General features: G+C 46.6%; 1 protein-coding gene across 1 annotated transcript in view; it reads right to left on the bottom strand.

Annotated features, from left to right (window-relative positions):
- The window catches only part of LOC134607285 (acetylserotonin O-methyltransferase-like), a 113433-nt gene that overhangs the window by 14726 nt on the left and 78864 nt on the right, over nucleotides 1-19843 (bottom strand). Inside the window, exon 6 of the mRNA XM_063450178.1 lies at nucleotides 17454-17594. Coding sequence (XP_063306248.1) covers nucleotides 17454-17594 — 141 coding nt within the window. The remainder of the gene's footprint in view (nucleotides 1-17453; nucleotides 17595-19843) is intronic.

Below are 19843 nucleotides of genomic sequence, written 5' to 3'. Positions count from 1 at the left end.
AGCATTACTGTTGGATTACTATTGACGTCACAGCACTATATACCAACATTGATCACAATGTAGGGCATAAGGCTCTGGAATATTTTTTATTCTCAGATCCCCTGCTCCCTCGAAGTCAGGCTGAGGCCCTACTAAGGAGTGTCTCCTTTATTTTAACCCATAATTATTTCTGTTTCAATGGACAATTTTATCTTTAAACTAAGGGTTATTGCAATGGGGGCAAGTTTTTGCCCCCGCTTATGCCAACCTTTTTATGGGCTTCTGGGAACATATGCATGTTTTAGATAAGCCACGATGGAGGGATAATTTAGTATTTTATAAACGTTTTATTGATGATATCCTTGTCATCTGGAGGGGCGACAACAATGACATTGACAATTTTATTATGGATCTCAACACTAACCAATGGGGGCTTTCTTTTACCCGTACTAAGAATAAAGTAAAAATAGAATTCCTGGATCTCATCTTACGTGGAGATACTGGACGTATAATAACCAGAACCTATAAAAAGCCAGTAGATGTTAATGGATACCTGCATTCGACAAGTGGTCATCACCCCACGTGGATCAATAATATACCTTTTGGACAATTAGGTTACGCCGGAATTTTGAGGAAGAAGCTTTTGACCTATGTCAACGTTTCTTAGAAAAGGAGTTTGATCCACTTACAATTCTTCGTGCATATAATAAACCTAGAAATTTGAATAGGAATACACTAGTCTATCGACCCACCCAGGGAGATTCCCTGTCCACCCCACCCATTCATCCTAATCCTCCAGATCTACAACAGTCGATTACACTCCTTTTGACGAACCAACCATCCAAACCAAAGAAGAAGTTTCACAATTTTACCATCAGTACCAAGGATGTTACCATGGTCAAGAGTCCTATTTTTACCACAACATTCAATAATGCAAATGACCAAATTATTCAAATTTTACAGAAACACTGGCCCATTCTTCGCCTTAATCCGTGGTTGAATTTTAGTATTTCCATGGAACTTAGGGTAACTTTTAGGAAAAACATGAACTTGGAAAATATTCTAGCTCCCTCCAAATTAGCAACTGTTGAATCCCCTAACCCAATTTCCCATCATATAACAGGCAACTTTAGATGTGGTGCCACCCGTTGTCTCACGTGTCAATATATTTGTCATGGGAAATCAGAATTTGGCCCCCCCTCTAGTGATCGGACATACATAATCAATTCAAAGATTTCATGTAATTCATCTTTTGTCGTCTACCTACTCACTTGTTCTTGTGGTTTATTATATGTGGGACAGACAAGAAGAACACTTAAAATGAGGTTCAGAGAGCATAGGCGTGCAATTTTATACAATGACAAAAAATCCCCAGTAGCGAGACATTTCCTGGCAGTTCATCACAGTAATGGGGTGATGGGGATACAACTTATCTCTGATAAGAACACTACTGTAAATAGGAAAATAGCCCTTATCATGGCAGAAACTAACTGGATCTTTAGATTAAACAGCCTCAGCCCATATGGACTAAATGAAGACGTAGAACAGATCACATGGTCCCCCTTTCTTCCTTTAGGTTTTTGTCCATTATTTACCAAATTATGTCTGATGACTGTCTACATTCTGTAATTCACCTGTTGTTGGTCCATAATAGACATGGATTAAGGGGAAATCCTCGTTAGACTATTAATTCCGCTATTTGATTTTTAATGTTCAGATCCCTATTAGCTGCACAGGGACCCCATACATGATAGTAAGGAGCTGGGGAGATACTATGGCCGCAGGAGATTTAAAATATTTTTTATCAAATGTATTTTAGGATGTGTATCCCCCCTTGGTAGGGCGAAAGAGGGATTCAGAGCTTGTTTTTATGTTATCATAGGGCATGGTTTGGGCTATAACTTCATTATCCTTGTCATAAATCCAGGACAGGATCAACATTAGTCCTGTTTTTGGGTGGCTTAACCCCTTAAGGACACATGACATGTGTGACATGTCTTGATTCCCTTTTATTACAGAAGTTTGGTCCTTAAGGGGTTAAAGTATAATTTTATCATTTGGGTTCTGATCCCAATGATCCATTAGCCCTTATGTCTATGATGACTATTACTAATAACCAGTGTATACTTATTTAATTGTGTTATCACTTTAAGAACAGCCGTTCCGTCGAAGATGACGTCATGAATTCATTCTATGGTTACATCTGAGTACCGGTATATATACCTATTAGAACCTTGTAGGATTGAAGTCTTGACAAAGTCTTCTAGCAAGACGAAACGCGTAGACTTATCCAATCATCTCTCTCAAAGTTCCAGCTTTTATTTATTGTGATCTGGATTACGGCATCTTGACTGATTCCCTGCCGGAAACTGATCAAATCTATCATACATCGGGTGGTTGTGGACCAGCGTGCTTCTCTACCCGGCTTCTGGCGCGGCGAACAGGGTAAGTCTCACTGGGATACTCCCAGAGCTTTTTCAGGCTTGGGAACGTACTCGGTACACCCTTAGCAGTGCCACGAAAGCTGGGAGGATTTGGAGCTCCATGTCCCATCCACCCGTTTGAATTGAGCATGCATTCACTTTTAACCTTCCAACTCTAAAAATTAAATTTTATACAAGGCTATTATTATTTTTATTCTAATAGGTTTTTTGATGACTTACTCAGTTCCACTCCAGTGAAGGGGCCCCTCACTGGAGATACACCAATATTTTCTTTGGAACTGGAATATTTAAGACATTGTGTTCTATTATCACTATCTCTTTATTTAATAAATGTATTTTGCTAAATATATTTAAACTGTTGGTCTAATATATTTTTCCATTATAATTGAGCTGGGTATTGTTTTTATTGACCCCCTAGCGATATACTTTATAGCCTCTTATTGCAAATATTTAGGTGTCACACTGTATACTTTGATCATACAGTCTAGTTGATACATTTGCTTTTTTGTACACAGACTAATTATCAGATAATAATAGACACTGCGAATTTAAATATTTTTTAAAGTGATGTATTTCTTTTGAGATTTTCGATCTCTTTTTGGCTGGAACTGATCTTGAGTTTTTTGAAGCGCTCACATATACATATGTTTTATTCATTTTAGAAACTATTAGTCGCTCGTTTTTGTTTTGTGAAGCAGCCCGTTTAAAGCTGTATTACTTACTTATTTTTTGCTGTTTGTATAGATTCAGTAACGAACGATTTTACTATTTGATGGGTTAGTCTTTTATACTTCTATTATTTTATCCATACCTGCACATCTTATCATCTGATACATCAGGCTCATCAGTTAAAGAATCCTAGGTGGGGATTGTTCCACCCACGCCTAATTCATAGAGCGGTCCATCTGCTCCTCAAGTTGTAAGTATACTTCTTCTTACATAACTTACATATATGGAGAGCACTATGGTCCTTGTTTCCTTCTTTTATTGCATAAGACTAACACCTCGACTACCGTCAGAGGGATAACCTACAAGTGGGGAGTTTAAATATCAACGTATGTTGTTTTACTGAGAGCCAGGGCCGGACTGGGGATACAAAGCAGCCCTGGGAAAAAAAATCTATGCCAGCCCCATAAGTCATTGCGCCATATATTGTCGCATGTAATATGTAAGGCTATGTCTTGCCACCCCAGATGATTGAGTAATTATATATATATATATATATATATATATATATATATATATATATAGCTTTTTCTAATATAATATATTGGTCCTTTCAGAGTAAAACATTTAATTATACAGTAAGCATACTCACATGCAGACACAGACAATCTCACTGACACACACAAGCTCATTGATACACAGCCTCATAGACAAACAATTTCACTAATATACATAAGCTCATTGACATAAAAATACAAGCTCACTCACTAGCAGACACACACACACATGCAAGCAAGCAAACTCACTAGCAGGCGCACACACACACACAGCTTAATGTAGTGGTTCTGGTGTCTATAGCCTGTCCCTGCAGGCTTTTGAATGTAAACACTGACTTTTCAGAGAAAAGGCAGTGTTTACATTGCTTCCTAGTGACACCTCTAGTGACAGACACTCAGACGGTCACTAGAGGCGCTTCCTGTGTCAGTGCGGATTGGCTGAGATCATCAAACTTGATGATCTCAGTCATAGAGGCAGAGACCGGCATGACGTTGGAAAAAAAAGTGAGTAAAACACTATTTTTACAAACACACACAGACACTACGACTGACACACACACACCATGACAGACATACACACACCATGACACAGACAGACACACACACACACCATGATACAGACACACAGTGACACAGAGACACACACACACACAGCATGACACACACAGCATGACACAGACACACACACAGCATGACACAGACACAGACACAGCATGACACACACACACACACACACACACAGCATGACACAGAAACACACACAGCATGACACAGACAGACACACACACAGCATGACACAGACAGACACACTCCCACTGACATACATACTTGTTGCTACCTGTGTGGGTGGGTGGGCAGACTGATAGGTGCCCCTCCCCTTCTGTGCCCTCTTTTGCCCCCTGTGTGCTTTTTAGCCCCTTCCCCTCCTGTGCCCTTATGTAGCACCCTCCCTTCCTGTGCCCTCTTTAGCCCCCTCCCGTGCCCTCTTTAGCCACCGTCCTTCCTGTGCCCTCTTTAGCCCCATCCCGTGCCCTCTTTAACCCCCCTTCCGACTTGTACCCTCTTCAGCCCCTTTTGTGCTCATCTTTTGGCCCCTCTCCCCTTCCTGTGACCTCTTAGCCCCCTCCCCTCCTGTGCCCTTTGTTACCCCCCTCCCCTCCTGTGCCCTTTGTTACCCCCCTCCCCTTCCTGTGAACTCTTAGCCCCCTCCCCTCCTGTGCCCTTTGTTACCCCCCTCCCCTTCCTGTGACCTCTTAGCCCCCTCCCCTCCTGTGCCATTTGTTACCCCCCCTCCCCTTCCTGTGACCTCTTAGCCCCCTCCCCTCCTGTGCCCTTTGTTACCCCCCCTCCCCTCCTGTGCCCTTTGTTACCCCCCTCCTGTGCCCTTTGTTACCCCCACCCTCCCCTTCCTGTGACCTCTTAGCCCTCTCCCCTCCTGTGCCATTTGTTACCCCCCCTCCCCTCCTGTGCCATTTGTTACCCCCCCTCCCCTCCTGTGCCCTTTGTTACCCCCCACCCTCCCCTTCCTGTGACCTCTTAGCCCCCTCCCCTCCTGTGCCATTTGTTACCCCCCTCCCCTCCTGTGCCCTTTGTTACCCCCCTCCCCTCCTGTGCCCTTTGTTACCCCCCTCCCCTCCTGTGCCCTTTGTTACCCCCACCCTCCCCTTCCTGTGACCTCTTAGCCCCCTCCACTCCTGTGCCATTTGTTACCCCCCTCCCCTCCTGTGCCCTTTGTTACCCTCCTCCCCTCCTGTGCCCTTTGTTACCCCCACCCTCCCCTTCCTGTGACCTCTTAGCCCCCTCCCCTCCTGTGCCATTTGTTACCCCCCCTCCCCTCCTGTGCCATTTGTTACCCCCCCTCCCCTCCTGTGCCCTTTGTTACCCCCACCCTCCCCTTCCTGTGACCTCTTAGCCCCCTCCCCTCCTGTGCCATTTGTTACCCCCCTCCCCTCCTGTGCCATTTGTTACCCCCCCCTCCCCTCCTGTGCCATTTGTTACCCCCCCTCCCCTCCTGTGCCCTTTGTTAACCCCCCTCCCCTCCTGTGCCCTTTGTTACCCCCCTCCCCTCCTGTGCTCTTTGTTACCCCCCCTCCCCTCCTGTGCCCTTTGTTACCCCCCCTCCCCTCCTGTGCTCTTTGTTACCCCCCCTCCCATCCTGTGCTCTTTGTTACCCCCCACCCTCCCCTTCCTGTGCCCTTTGTTACCCCCCACCCTCCCCTTCCTGTGCCCTTTGTTACCCCCCCTCCCCTCCTGTGCCCTTTGTTACCCCCCCTCCCCTCCTGTGCCCTTTGTTACCCCCCCTCCCCTCCTGTGCTCTTTGTTACCCCCCTCCCCTCCTGTGCCCTTTGTTACCCCCCCTCCCCTCCTGTGCTCTTTGTTACCCCCCCTCCCCTCCTGTGCTCTTTGTTACCCCCCACCCTCCCCTTCCTGTGCCCTTTGTTACCCCCCCTCCCCTCCTGTGCCCTTTGTTACCCCCCTCCTCCTGTGCTCTTTGTTACCCCCCCCTCCTGTGCTCTTTGTTACCCCCCACCCTCCCCTTCCTGTGCCCTTTGTTACCCCCCCTCCCCTCCTGTGCTCTTTGTTACCCCCCACCCTCCCCTTCCTGTGACCATTGTTACTTCCCCCCCTCCCCTCCTGTGCTCACCTTCCAGCCCAGCCAGCCTTCCTGAAGCTCTTCTCGCGGCCGCAGGGGAAGCTCTTCTGGCGGCCGCTGGGGGAGCAGGCTGTTCTGTCTCTGCTCCCCCTCCCTCGCGCGCAGCTTAATGAGACCGGGGCCGGAATATGACGTCATATTCCGGCGCCGGTCTCTTTCTAGCGCGCGAGGGAGGGGGAGCAGAGACAGAACAGCCTGCTCCCCCAGCGGCCACCAGAAGAGCTTCCCCTGCGGCCGCAAGGAGAGCTTCCCCTGCGGCCGCCATCCAAGCTCTCCATGCGGCCGCAGGACATCCACATGTCTCCCCGGCCCCAGGTGCCGACGGCCCACCGGGAAATTTCCCGGTATCCCGGTGGGCCAGTCCGGCCCTGCTGAGAGCTGGCTCTTTAAGGCGTGAGCTGGCATTTTTACCTGAGTGTTGTCTACAGTCCACTCACTTGCAATATTGCATTATTGGTTTCCTATGTTTTCTTTTACATATGCTGCTGATGTTTGAAGTCATACCATACACATCTGTTGAACACTTGAAGACTTTTTATGTAAAAAAACTTTGTTTTTATTGCATATTTTATATACTTTTATTGTTATTTTAGTGATTTATTGGTTTTATCTGGCGCTACCTGTATCCTCTGTTTAATTTGTTTAGCTTTCTCTTGAAGGGTTTGAGGGTTACCCTATTTTCAGGTGTGCAGTTTTTTTGTGATCAGCTTTTGTAGCGCTGTTCCACCCTTGCTTCTTTTATGTCGCATGTATTGCTTGTCTGTCCCTCCCCCTTTTTCATGTCCTATTGTTTCCCCAGCAGGGCGTTGTCTCAGGGACACTGCCAGATCAGTACAAACTAGCTGCCCTGTCCCTCCTCAATCTCCTGTCAGCCCTTGCTATTGTCTAACCCTACACTTCCTTGTACTACAGTGCTCTATTTACCAAATTGTATGTAAATTAGGCTGTTGGGGGCTTAAAATAAGTGTGCTATGTATATTAAAGTTGGTTGCTGTTTTAACCTTCACCAAGTGTCAATTGGTGTTTGGGGAAATTTGCTGATGGAAAGTGCATTCAGGGCTATAAACACAGCAGCCTGGTCCAGGGTGGAAAAGGTCCTTAGATATCCTAGTCAAGCCTTGGCGACTGGGTCTGAAGTTCTCCAGGGTCCCTGATAGCTACAAGGAAGCAGACTTGGCGGAGGTACACAGATGGAGTAATGGAACTATGTTACATTGGTTGACAGTGGTGGGATGGCTTCCTAACAACTGGGGAAACGTCCCTGGACACTGGCACACGTCTTCTGGGACCCCACTGTGGTTTCTGAAATTCATGGAGATGGATAGAGCCAACACCTGTGCAGTACCCCCATATGAGGAGGAATTCCAGCGGACGCTACAAGCAGCTCTGTCCCAGTACGATGACCCTTTCTTAACAAAGGGTAAACTGGACTGGCGGGACACGATCCGATGGGAACTCTGGAACAATAGAGGACTTGGGAGAGCAGCCACTGGCAGAATGGGTTTTCCAATTAGAGGAGCTGGTCTAAAAAGAATTGTGGCTGGATGATTCTTGCTGGGCCTTAAGGTGGTATGCAGTCTTGCAGTACCTATTTCTAGAGGATGATGACCCTCCAGAGGGTGAGGGCTATGATGGCCGTAGCCTATTGTGGGAGGCCATTGATGATAAAATTTAATTTGGAAGTCCTGAGAAGTTCCAGCTTTATGACATTTGGGAAAATAGGGAACAGGGCATTTGGTGCTCCACCTTGCTCTCAGGTAGCGTTTGTTCCCCTTAGTCTCAGGCACCTTGCCTCCAAAAATTGCTCTCCTGGCAGATTTCAAAGTGGTTCAAAAACGCGAACCAAGTTGTCCAGGAACCACACGGTCGCCTCATGCCGAAAACAGTTCCATAACATTTGCGGCTAAGTCCCGCTGAGATGACCGAGAGCCCACAAAGTCCTCATGACGAATCTTGTTCAATAGAGCTACACAGCTAGTTCCATTCGCAAGAAGGGAAAGTGCCAAACCAGGGATACCCAGGGAAAGCTACTAATGGTGGGGTAGCTCCCAATTGGCGTCTCAGATGTGGACTATAGTTGGTGGGAGGGAGGCCAGCTTCCACACTCCTCTTGGAGTCCATGGCAAATGTACGTGGAAAGGAGCGTTTGTCACAGAGTACACCACTCAATCAGCAGAAAAGCTGGCATTGGGACAGATGACCACTGAGCTCTGCCCAAGAGCTTGAGAGCAGGGTGGACAGCCTTCTAATGACGGTGGAGCCAGAGTACACCACTCCTCCAGCAGAAGAGCTGTCAGCAAGGCACAGCACCGCTGGCCTCTACACAAAAACATCCACTGATAATTTTGGCCTGGGAGGTGTGGATGGGATCGTGGTCTACACACCTAGATCACAGGGATGCTGGGCAGTCGGCCCAGATCCCCAACCTCGTGCCCCAGCTACCCTGCCTTCTTTTCAGCTGCTGAGAGGACTCCTCGGAGAAGGCACAGTGGCCACTTTTCCCAATCGGTGGATATATGTTTTGGAATAGGCAGAGTTCAGCTGGGAGAGTGCAACTCTTGCATGGGCAAGTTGTTTGGGTTACCGATTTGATGATGGCGTTGGTGGGCTGGATGTACTGACAAACTTGCAAGTCAACCCGTCTCGGGTGTCCTCCTGTATTGGTCTCCTTCTAAAGGTGTTAAAGCTTTTATTTCTTGTGAAACTCTGTTTTCTATTAAAAAAAATATTAAATATTTAGTAAATAACATCACACTCCAATTCTGTCCAGACAGTTAAACCATCCATTGCAAATAATAATGAAAAATTTAAACATGCTGGATTATTTACTAAAGTTAGAATTCAACTTGAATTCTAGGACACGAGGCCATGCGTTTAGCCTGGAAGAAAGAAGATTTCGTCTAAGGCAAAGGAAAGTTTTTTTTTTTTTACTGTAAGAACAATAAGGATGTGGAATTCTCTGCCTGAAGAAGTGGTTTTATCAGAGTCCATACAGATGTTCAAACAGCTACAAGATGCATACTTACAAAAACAGAATATTCAAGGATATAATCTTTCAATGTAGGGTAATAACTGGTTGATCCAAGGATAAATCTGACCGCCATTCTGGGGTCAAGAATGAATGTTTTTCCAGGAGGGTGGCCACCCAGTAATCGGCACAAGTTAAAATGTGGGCAACTCAGCAGTCGTTGCGTAGGCACTGCAGCATGTAGTTGCTCATGTGTTCCAGGCTGCCCAGAGGCAAGGACAAGCTGTCCTCTGTGGGAGGTGTATCGTCTCTGTCCTCCGTATCCCCCCAGCCATGCTTCAGTGATGCCCACGAGCTGTGTTGGGTGCCACCCTGAAGTGAACACGGTTCCTCCTCCTCATCATCATCATCCTCCAGAACTGTGCCCTGGCTGGACAATTGTGTACCTGACCTATGCTGGTGCAGGAACCCACCCTCCAAGCCACTTGTGAATGACTGGTCTGATGACGCCTCTTCCTCCTCCTCTTCCTCCTGTGCCACATCCTCTTCCATCATCGCCCAAAGCGTTTTTTCAAGGAGACATAGAAGCGGGATAGTAAGGCTGAGAATGGCGTCATCGGCCCTGGCCATGTTGGTGGAGTATTCGAAACAGTGCAAAATGGCACACAGGTCTCGCATGGGGGCCCACTCATTGGTGGTGAAGTGGCGCTGTTCCGCAGAGCGACTGACCTGTGCGTGCTGCATCTGAAACTCCACTATCGCCTGCTGCTGCTCGCACAGTCTCTCCAGCATGTGCAAGGTGGAGTTCCACCTTGTGGGCACGTCGCATATGAGGCGGCGAGCGGGAAGGCCGAAGTTACGCTGCAGCACAGACAGGCAAGCAGCAGCAGGGTGAGAACGCCAAAAGCACGCACAGACGGCCCGCACTTTCTGCACCACCAAATTCAGCACATGCACCAGGAAAGGAATGTGCGGCAAACCGAATAGGCCCAGAGCTGCTACGCGATTTCGCCCATTATCGCACACCACCAGGCTGGGCTTGAGGCTTAGTGGCAACAACCACTCATCGGTCTGTTGTTCCACAGCTCCTGCGCGGTGTGGGGTTTCCCCCCAAACATATTAGTTTTAAAACAGCCTGCATCCTTTCCCCCTGGCTGTGCGGAAGTTGGTGGTGAAGGTGTTACGCTGCACGGATGAGGTGGTGGTAGAGGAGGAGGAAGCGAAGTAGGAGGCAACAGGAGGCAAAGAGAAATGCCCTGCAATCCTCGGTGGCGGAAAGACATTCGCCAAACTGTTATCCGCCTCAGGCCCAGCAGCTACTACATTTGCCCAGTGTGCAGTTAGGGAGATATAGCGTCCCTGCCTGTGCTTACTGGTCCACGTATCTGTGGTCATGTGGACCTTGCCACAGATGGTGTTGCGCAGTGCACACCTGATTTTGTCTGCCAATTGGTTGTGCAGGGAAGGGATGGCTCGCCTGGAAAAGTAGTGGCAGCTGGGAACCACGTACTGTGGGACAGCCACCGCCATCAGGTTTTTAAAACTGTCCGTCTCCACCAGACGGAATGACAGCATTTCAAAGGCCACAAATTTTGAAATGCTGGCATTCAGGGCCAGGGATTGCGGGTGGGTAGGGACGTACTTCCTCTTTCTCTCCAGTGTTTGGGAGATGGACAGCTGAACGCTTCCATGGGACAGTGCGGAGATGCTTGGGGACAGTGGCGAATGTGGTGGCATTGCTGCCACATCCTCTGTTTGAGGGGTGGCAGGTGCCACTGTCACTCCAGAGGTGGAGGAAGAGGCTGAGACAGCAGCAGAAGAGGAAGCAGAAGGAGCCTGAGACCTTTCTTAGTTTTTGATGTGCTTACTCCACTGCAGCTCGTGCTTTGCATGTAGATGCCTGGTCATGCAGGTTATGCTCAGGTTTTGCACGTTAATGCCTCGCTTCAGGCTCTGATTGCACAGTGTGCAAACCACTCGTGTCTTGTCGTTAGCACATTGTGTGAAGAACTTCCACGCCAGGGAACTCCTTGGAGCTGGCTTTGGTGTGCTCGGCCCCTGGGTGTGGTGGGCAGTAACAGGAGTACCGTCTAGGGGAGGGCCGCTCCGCTTTTGCACCCTGCTCCCTCTTATGCTGCACTGGTGCCTCTGGCGACCACCGCCTCTTCCTCCAAACTGCACACGTCACTCTCATGACCTTCATTCCATGTGGGGTCTAGGACCTTATCATCCTCCACATCATCTTCCACCCACTCCTCAACCCTGCCCTCCTTGCCGGTCTGCACATTGCAGAAAGCCACATTAGTTGGCACCTGTGTTTCGTCATCATCAGAGACGTGCTGCGGTGGTCCTTGCATGTCCACATCCTGACACATAAGTGGTTGTGCATCAGTGCACTCAATCTCTTCCATTTCTGGGGCAGGGCTAGGTGGATGGCCCATGGAAACCCCGCCAGCAGAGTCATCAAAAAGCATACGAGACAAGATGCTGCATGATTTGTGGCTCAGACTCCTTTGCTGGTTTGCAAGGGTGTGAGGTGAAAGACAGATGGCCATGGGCTGCAGGTGCCAACTCTGAGCTTTCAGCAGGGGGGCAGCTGGGAGACAATGTGCAGGAACTGGAGGCACTGTAAGCCATCCAATCTACTATCGCCTGTACTTGTTCTGGCCTCACTATTCATAGAGCTGCAAGCCTACCAAATAACGCTGAAGGTTCGGTCGCCTATTCGCACCTGAGGAAGGTGTTTCACTTGTGCTCTCCTTGCAACAGGAGCTCCACCAACACCAGCAGCACCACGACCAGGGCCACGTCCCTTATTTGACGCTCTCCTCATTCTTTGATTTCACCGACCAAACTAACAGATGGTTTATGTCAGGCAACAATGTAACTGCCAATAGTAAAAAAAAAAGATATATATTTTTTAGTTTATTGGACTGCAAGAAATTCACCGCAGGCCACAAATGTACTATTTAGCAGTTTAGCACCCAGAAAATAAGAATGTTTACAACTGCGCAGGAAGAGCACTATTTGACGCTTCTATTTGACTCTCAGATATGAAGTGAAGGCCGCAAATGTACTATTTAGCAGTTTAGCACCAAAACAATTCGAATTTTTACAACTGCGCAGTAAGCGCACTATTAGACGCTTCTATTTGACTCTCAGATATGAAGTGCACCCCCAAAATGTACTATTTAGCAGTTTAGCACCAAAACAATTAGAATGTTTACAACTGCGCAGTAAGCACACTATTTGACGCTTCTATTTAACTCTCAGATATGAAGTGCAGGCCACAAATTTACTATTAAGCAGTTTAGCAGCAAAACAATTAGAATGTTTACAACTGCGCAGTAAGCGCACTATAAGACGCTTCTATTTGACTCTCAGATATGAAGAGCATGCCCAAAATGTACTATTTAGCAGTTTAGCACCAAAACAATTAGAATGTTGACAACTGCGCAGTAAGCGCACTATTTGACACTTCTATTTGACTCTCAGATATGAAGTGCACCCAACTAATGTACTTTTTGGCACCCAAAAAATTTACTTTTTCAAACTCTGATGTAACCGCACTATTTGATGCTTCTATTTGACTCTCAGATATGAAGTGCACCCTACTAATGTACTTTTTAGCACCGAAAATTTTTTAAGTTTTAAAACTGCAATGTGACAGCAGTATTTGACGATTCTATTTGACTCTCAGATATGAAGTGCACCCCACCAATGTACTATTTAGCACCAAACAAAATTGACTTTTTCAAACTCTGATGTAACTGCAGTATTTGACGCTTCTATTTGACTCTAAGATATGAAGTGCACCCCACTAATGTACTAGTTTGCAGAATTCTTTCCTAAGCTGTCCCTCACAGCGGCAGCATCCTCTCCCTACACTAATAAGACCTCATGTGCGTGCGGCGCTATGCGACTCCAGCTTATATATAGAGTCTGTGCAGGGCCGGCCTTAGGCAAATAGGCGCCCTGTGCGAAAAGTCTTCATGGCGCCCCCCCACCACCCACCAAGTTGCCTGAATACAGTAACACACACAGGCACCAGGGACGTGTATATCGTAAGGCAAACAAGGCATCTGCCTTAGGTGGCACTTTGCAGGGGGTGGCAAAAAAAGCCGCCCCCAAACCCCCAGGCAGATCCCTTGCTTGCCTCACGTCCTGGGGTGCTCAAGAGATGGACGGCTGGCCATGTTTGAGCGCCCCCCCCCCCCCCCCGAGGCTGGCAGCGGGCAGCGAAGGAGCATACTCACCTGAGCTCTTCCTGCTCAGCTCCCTCTGCGCCGCTTAATGAAGCCGGGAGCCGGAATATGACGTCAGTCCGGCTCCCGGCATCACTAAGAGCCGCCTACTCATTCTATGCGCCCCCTGCCTGCCCGCCCAGCAGCCACACTGGACTGCAGGCAAGAAATCCACTCCAGCTCTCCCATGGAGGCTGGGTGGATTTAAAATAAAATTTAAAAAATACTAGTTTGTGAGTGTTAGTGGAAATGTCTGTGTGTATGTCTAAGTGAATGTGTGTGTGTGTGTGTGTCTGTCTGTCTGTAGGTGTCTGTAAGTGTGTGTGTAAGTGTTTATGTGTGTGTCAGTCAGTGAGTGTGTATGTGTCAGTCAGTGGGGGCGTGCGTCTTTCAGTGAGTGCATGCATCTGTCAGTGAGAGTGTGCATCTGTCAGTGTGTGTCCAAGTAAGTGTGTGTGTGTGTGTATGTCATTGTTTGTCAGTGTATATGAGAGTGTGCGTCTGTCAGTGAGTGAGCGTCTGTCAGTCAAAGTGCGGCCTTGAAAGGAAGGGGTGGGGGAAATTTAAACTTGGTTACAGGCATGTACACACACACACACACACTCAGTTAAAGGCAGTCACACATACAGGCACAGGCACACACAATGGCACAGCTACAGCGACACACACAGACAGTCACACACACAGACAGACAGTTATACACACACACAGGCAGTCACACACAGACAGTTACAAACAGACAGACATACACAGGCAGGCAGACAGTCTCACACACAGGCAGGCAGACAGTCACACACAGGCAGTCACACACACACACACGCAGGCAGGCAGTCACACACGCAGGCAGTCACACACAGACAGTTAGACAGACAGTCACACACACACACACAGGCAGTCACACACAGTCACACACACAGGCAGTCACACAGACAGACAGTCACACACACACACACACACACACACATAGGCAGTCACACACAGACAGACAGTCACACACACACAGTCACACAGCCACATGGGACATGTGGGGGGGGGCTATAGGGACACATGGGGCTATAAGGACACATGAAGGGCTGGGAGGGGGTACAGGGACACATGGAGGGCTGGGGGGGCTATAGGGACACATGGAGGGCTGGGGGGGCTATAGGGACACATGAAGGGCTGGAGGGGGTATAGGAGCATATGAAGGGCTGGGAGGGGGGGAATAGTGGGACACATAGAGGGCTGGAAAAGAGGGCTGACAGGCAAACAGTCACACTTACCTCTAGCCAGTGGATGCAGCTGGCTGATGGGGAAGCAGGGACTCCTTCCCTCTTCCTGTGCAGCAGGGGCTTCGGGAGGTATTAGCCCTGCCTCTGCCTCGCGATAAGCCCCGCCCCCGCAGCTCGGTAAGCCCCGCCCCCTCTGCCGCAATTTTTTTTTTTTTTTTTTTTAAATAGACCCTGACATCGTCCATGTACAGGCTGTGTCGGCTGTCAGGGCGCCCCCTGCTCCATGGCGCCCTGTGCGGCCGCACAGCTCGCACACCCCTAAGGCCGGCCCTGAGTCTGTGTCACATGCTGCACTGGCCTATCACAGCCATGCCATTAGTAGTCATGGCTGTGATGGCTTCTAAGGGAACATGAGTCAAACGCTTGTTGATTGGCTGCCCTGCAGCCTTTCAAAACGCGCCATTAAATCGCCGAACTCCAACCCGAACATACAATATGTGTTTGGGTCCGGGGTCAGTCCAGGTTCGCTCAACACTAATCAACAGCAATTGGCTGCCCTGCAGCCTTTCAAAACGCGCCATTAAATCGCCGAACTCCGAACTCCAACCCGAACATACAGTGATATGTGTTTGGGTCCGGGGTCAGTCCAGGTTCGCTCAACACTAATCAACAGCAAAAAACAAATGTGAGGAAGGCTGAACTTGATGGACGCAAGTCTCTTTTCTGCTATGTACCTATGTAACTATGAATTGTATATATAGAAACATAGAATGTGATGGCAGATATGAACCGTTTGGCCCATTTAGTCTGCCCAGTTTTCTAAATACTTTCATTAGTCCCTGGCCTTATCTTTAGTCTAGGATACACATGCTTAAATTCCCTAACTGTGTTAACCTCTACCACTTCAGATGGAAAGCTATTCCATGTGTCCACTACCCTCTCTGTAATGTAATACTTCCTGATATTATTTTTAAACCTTTGCCCCTCTAATTTAAGACTATGTCCTCTCGTTGTGGTAGTTTGTCTTCTTTTAAATATAGTCTCCTCTTTTACTGTGTTGATTCCCTTTATGTATTTAAATGTTTCTATCCTATTCCCCCGTCTCATCTTTACTCCATGCTATACATTTTAAAGAAACACTATAGGGTCAGGAACACAAACATGTTTGTGGGTGGGTTAATGTTTAACCCACCATTTAGGTGGCTTGCCCCCCCCCCCTTAGCTCCCTTAAAAGTTAATAAAAAATAATTCCTGCGCCCCCCCCCCCCCCCCCCCCTGCTGACTTCATCAGAATTGCAGATTTTTAGCCAATTAGATTGGAAAATTGGCAAGGAGGCAGGACGGGCCAAACGCAGTTTTGGCCAATCAGCAACTCCTCATGCAAGCCTATGAGGAAAATTTGGCGTCCCCATGCAGAGCGTGGAAACACTCAATGGCAGTGCTGCCTACTGTGCAGCACTGAGCCAGGAAGCACCTCCAGTGGCCATCTGCGGAGTGGCCACTTGGAGTTGTCCCTAACGGCAATGTTTTCAGCAATGTTTTTCTGAAAAGGCAGTGTTGCATGAAAATGCCTGAAGGCAATGATTATACCCAACAGAACAACTACATTAAGCTGTAGTTGTTCTCGTGACTATAGTGTCCCTTTAACCTTTCCTGGTAAATTGTATCCTGAAATCCATAAACCAGCTAAGTAGCCCTTCTCTGAACTCTTTCCAAAGTATCAATATCCTTCTGAAGATGGGTCTCCAGTACTGCCTACAATACTCAAAGTGAGGTCTCACAAGTGTTAGGTACATGAGCACTTACCTCTTTCTACTACCAATACCAATCCATATAAAATAAAGCATTTCCTGCTGCTCTATTACATGGTCTGTGTACCTTTGAGAGATCTGAAACAATTCCCCTAAATCCCTCTCCTCAGATGTTGAGTTGGGTTTTTCCACATTAAATGTCAGTTGCCACAACTCTGACCATTTTTCTAGTTTACCTAAATCATTTGCCACTTGGCTTGTCCCTCCTGGAACATCAACCCTAGTATCATCAGCAAAAAGACATACCTTACCATCAAGACCTTCTGCAACATCACTAATATAAAGAGAATGGGTCCAGGTACAGATCCCTGAGTAACTAAAGCTTCCTTTGAATATATTCAATTGACTACAACCCTCTGTTGCGGTCACTCAGCCACTGCCTAACCCATTCAACAATATTGGAATTTAAACTTAAAGATTGTAGTTTATTGATGATCTTTCTATGTGCAACAGTGTCAAAAGTCTTACTGAAATCTAGGTAAGCAATGTCTACTGCACCTTGTTATACCCTCTGCCTGTCAGACAGCTAGTTCTTTTATTTCCTGGTAGTTTAGTGGAGCTAAGCTGAAGAGGTAGGCAATTGCCTGGAACACGTCTTGCAAAAACTTCTCCATAAACTGCATTGTAAAGTATGTGATTGCAAAGCCACATGATGACTGGGATGGAGAAGAAGGGGGAGGACTGGCAAAGCTGCAGGCAAAAGATCTGCAAGCTGTTTTTAAATATAACCCGAATAAAAATACATGATTAGATGCATGCATGATTTCATGGGGGCTATATATTCTTAGTAAAGATTTTTCAAACACGTTTTTGTATTAGGGCAATGGAGTGTCATTTTAAATAATTGTTTTCCTTTACATGGTATCGTTCAGACTCTGTTGCTCATAAATTTACATATGCAGTAAAATATTAAATCATACCTTTCTGAAAAGAAATGCGATTGTCCCCTTTTGATATAAAATGTTCCTGTGTGACTTGTATTATCTCTGGTAGATCATAGAGAATGACGGACGAGGTTGGATACATAGCGTCACAAACTTTTGCCAATGTCCCTGTGCCTCCTAATGAAAAAGGCAAACACTTGTATGTTAAGTTTATATTGATCTGTATGGATTAATCAAAAAACAGATATACTCCTTATTTCCTTCCGTGAATGATCAAGTCATGACATATGGGATAAAGACCCACCAACTTAGAGGACATAGACAACCATAATGCTTCAGCATACTTAATCTTCTTATACAATTCTATATTTTACCCCCTCTATGAAGGTTTTTGTGTTATCTGATAACACATTCTTGATATTAATAACTTTATTGATTTTAATCTGATTTGCTTACTTGCTGTTCCAGGACTAATGTGTGCTGTTATGGCCTAATTTACCAATGTGTTTATCCTTGGGATACTCACTTTAGCCTTACCACTCTAGGGATCAATACATTTGTCTTTTACTGGCCTGTTCTGACCTATTATCTGGAAGGGAGAGTTAAGTTGTAATGGACAGCTGCCTCTAAAGATCCTTCGTGTTGATGCATGTGGACACATAGGCTTGTTTAAGGTGCCCAAAACACCTCAGGTAGTTCCAGATTCAGCGTCAGCCTGCCCCCTCTGGCCACCCTGCCCTCCCTATCATTGATATTCCTCCATTAGGCCTGTAATTTGAGCAGTGCAATTGTTACACATCCCTTTAACGTGCATATATTTCATGCAGCTGTTAGTTTGGCCAATCTTATGTGTGCATGAGGGAGATATCTCTTATTTTAGGGGTTTTCCTGGTGTTTGGACATTTCTCATGTCGCAAATGCAAGGCACATAAAAAAACCCAATATTTACGCCAGGGCCGGACTGGGAATTAAAAGCAGCCATGGAAAAAAATATTTACCAGCCCCATAATGCGTCGCGCCAGCATAGTGTGCAGGTACAGAGTTAGAAAAGAGAACTTAAATTTAAAATGATTACTCCAACGTAAAAAAAAAAAGCACTCATAGGCTTCAAAATAAACAAAAGTGCTGATTTATTTTAAGCAGACGTGCCTTTGCATGTAATCAATGTTTCAGTCCAACTACCTTGACATATTAAGAAAAGCTTGGTAATGGGACTGAAATGGTGAATGTATGTAGGGCACAACTGTAAAAAATTTACGTTATCTTGTTTATTTTGGGTGCGCTCTTTACTTTAACCCCTTAATGACCAAACTTCTGGAATAAAAGGGAATTATGACATGTCACACATGTCATGTGTCCTTAAGGGGTTAAATATGTTATTGTGCTGGAGTATGCACCTAGCAACAAGACTCGGACAATATCTGCTCATTACATATGGTACATATTAATGACATTTCTCGTATTATGCATATATAAATGTACATTAACATATGTGTAAATATAATAGGCATATATATATATATATATATATATATATATATATATAAAAAACACGAAAAATACCGGCACTCAAGGATTTTCAGCAAATCAAATCTTCATTTATTTCGAAGAAAAGAATCGACGTTTCAGCTCCTCACAGGAGCTTTCATCAGGACAGCTTTCATCAGGACAGCTTTCATCAGGACAGTGTCCAGATGAAAGCTCCTGTGAGGAGCTGAAGCGTCGATTCTTTTCTTCGAAATAAATGAAGATTTGATTTGCTGAAAATCCTTGAGTGCCGGTATTTTTCATGTTTTGTATTATTCAGCCACCAGAACACCAGGTATTTTTTTCTTATTGTCATGGTTGGAGTGCAGGGGCTATCTAGATATATATATATATATAAATCTAGTATACATGTATAATATCTAATATACATGTCATATACCAGTGGCGGATCCAGAGCCTGATCCCGGGAGGGGCACTTGTAGATTATTTAAAGAAAAAATCCATACACAATAACCACTACTGCTCTGTGTAGTGGTTATGGTGCAAGGTGTGCCGGGGCCCCCTCACAGAGTAAGTAGTCAAACCGTTTAAGAACTGTTTGACAACTTACCTGGGGTCTGCTGGGATATGGGGCTGTATTAGGGTATAGGAGCAGTGGTGCAATGTGTGAGGGGTGCAGTGTGTGTGAAAGGTTCAGTGGGGAAATGTGTGTATGGGAGGGCTGTGAATGTGTGTGTGTGGGGGGGGCGGCAATGTGTGCATGGGGGCAGTGTGTGAATGTGTATGGTGTGTGTGTGGGGGAAGTATGTCTATGGGGCTAGAGTTCACTCAACACTGCGACCACCAGGAATTCATGGTGGTCGCAGTGGTGAGATTGAACTCTAGCCCATAGCTCCAGGGCTAGAGTTCACTCTCGTGAGAGCCGGAGCATTGCCGTG

This window comes from Pelobates fuscus, chromosome 1, assembly GCF_036172605.1.
Source record: "Pelobates fuscus isolate aPelFus1 chromosome 1, aPelFus1.pri, whole genome shotgun sequence".
NCBI lineage: Eukaryota > Metazoa > Chordata > Amphibia > Anura > Pelobatidae > Pelobates > Pelobates fuscus.
This window is presented reverse-complemented; position numbering and strand designations above follow the sequence as displayed.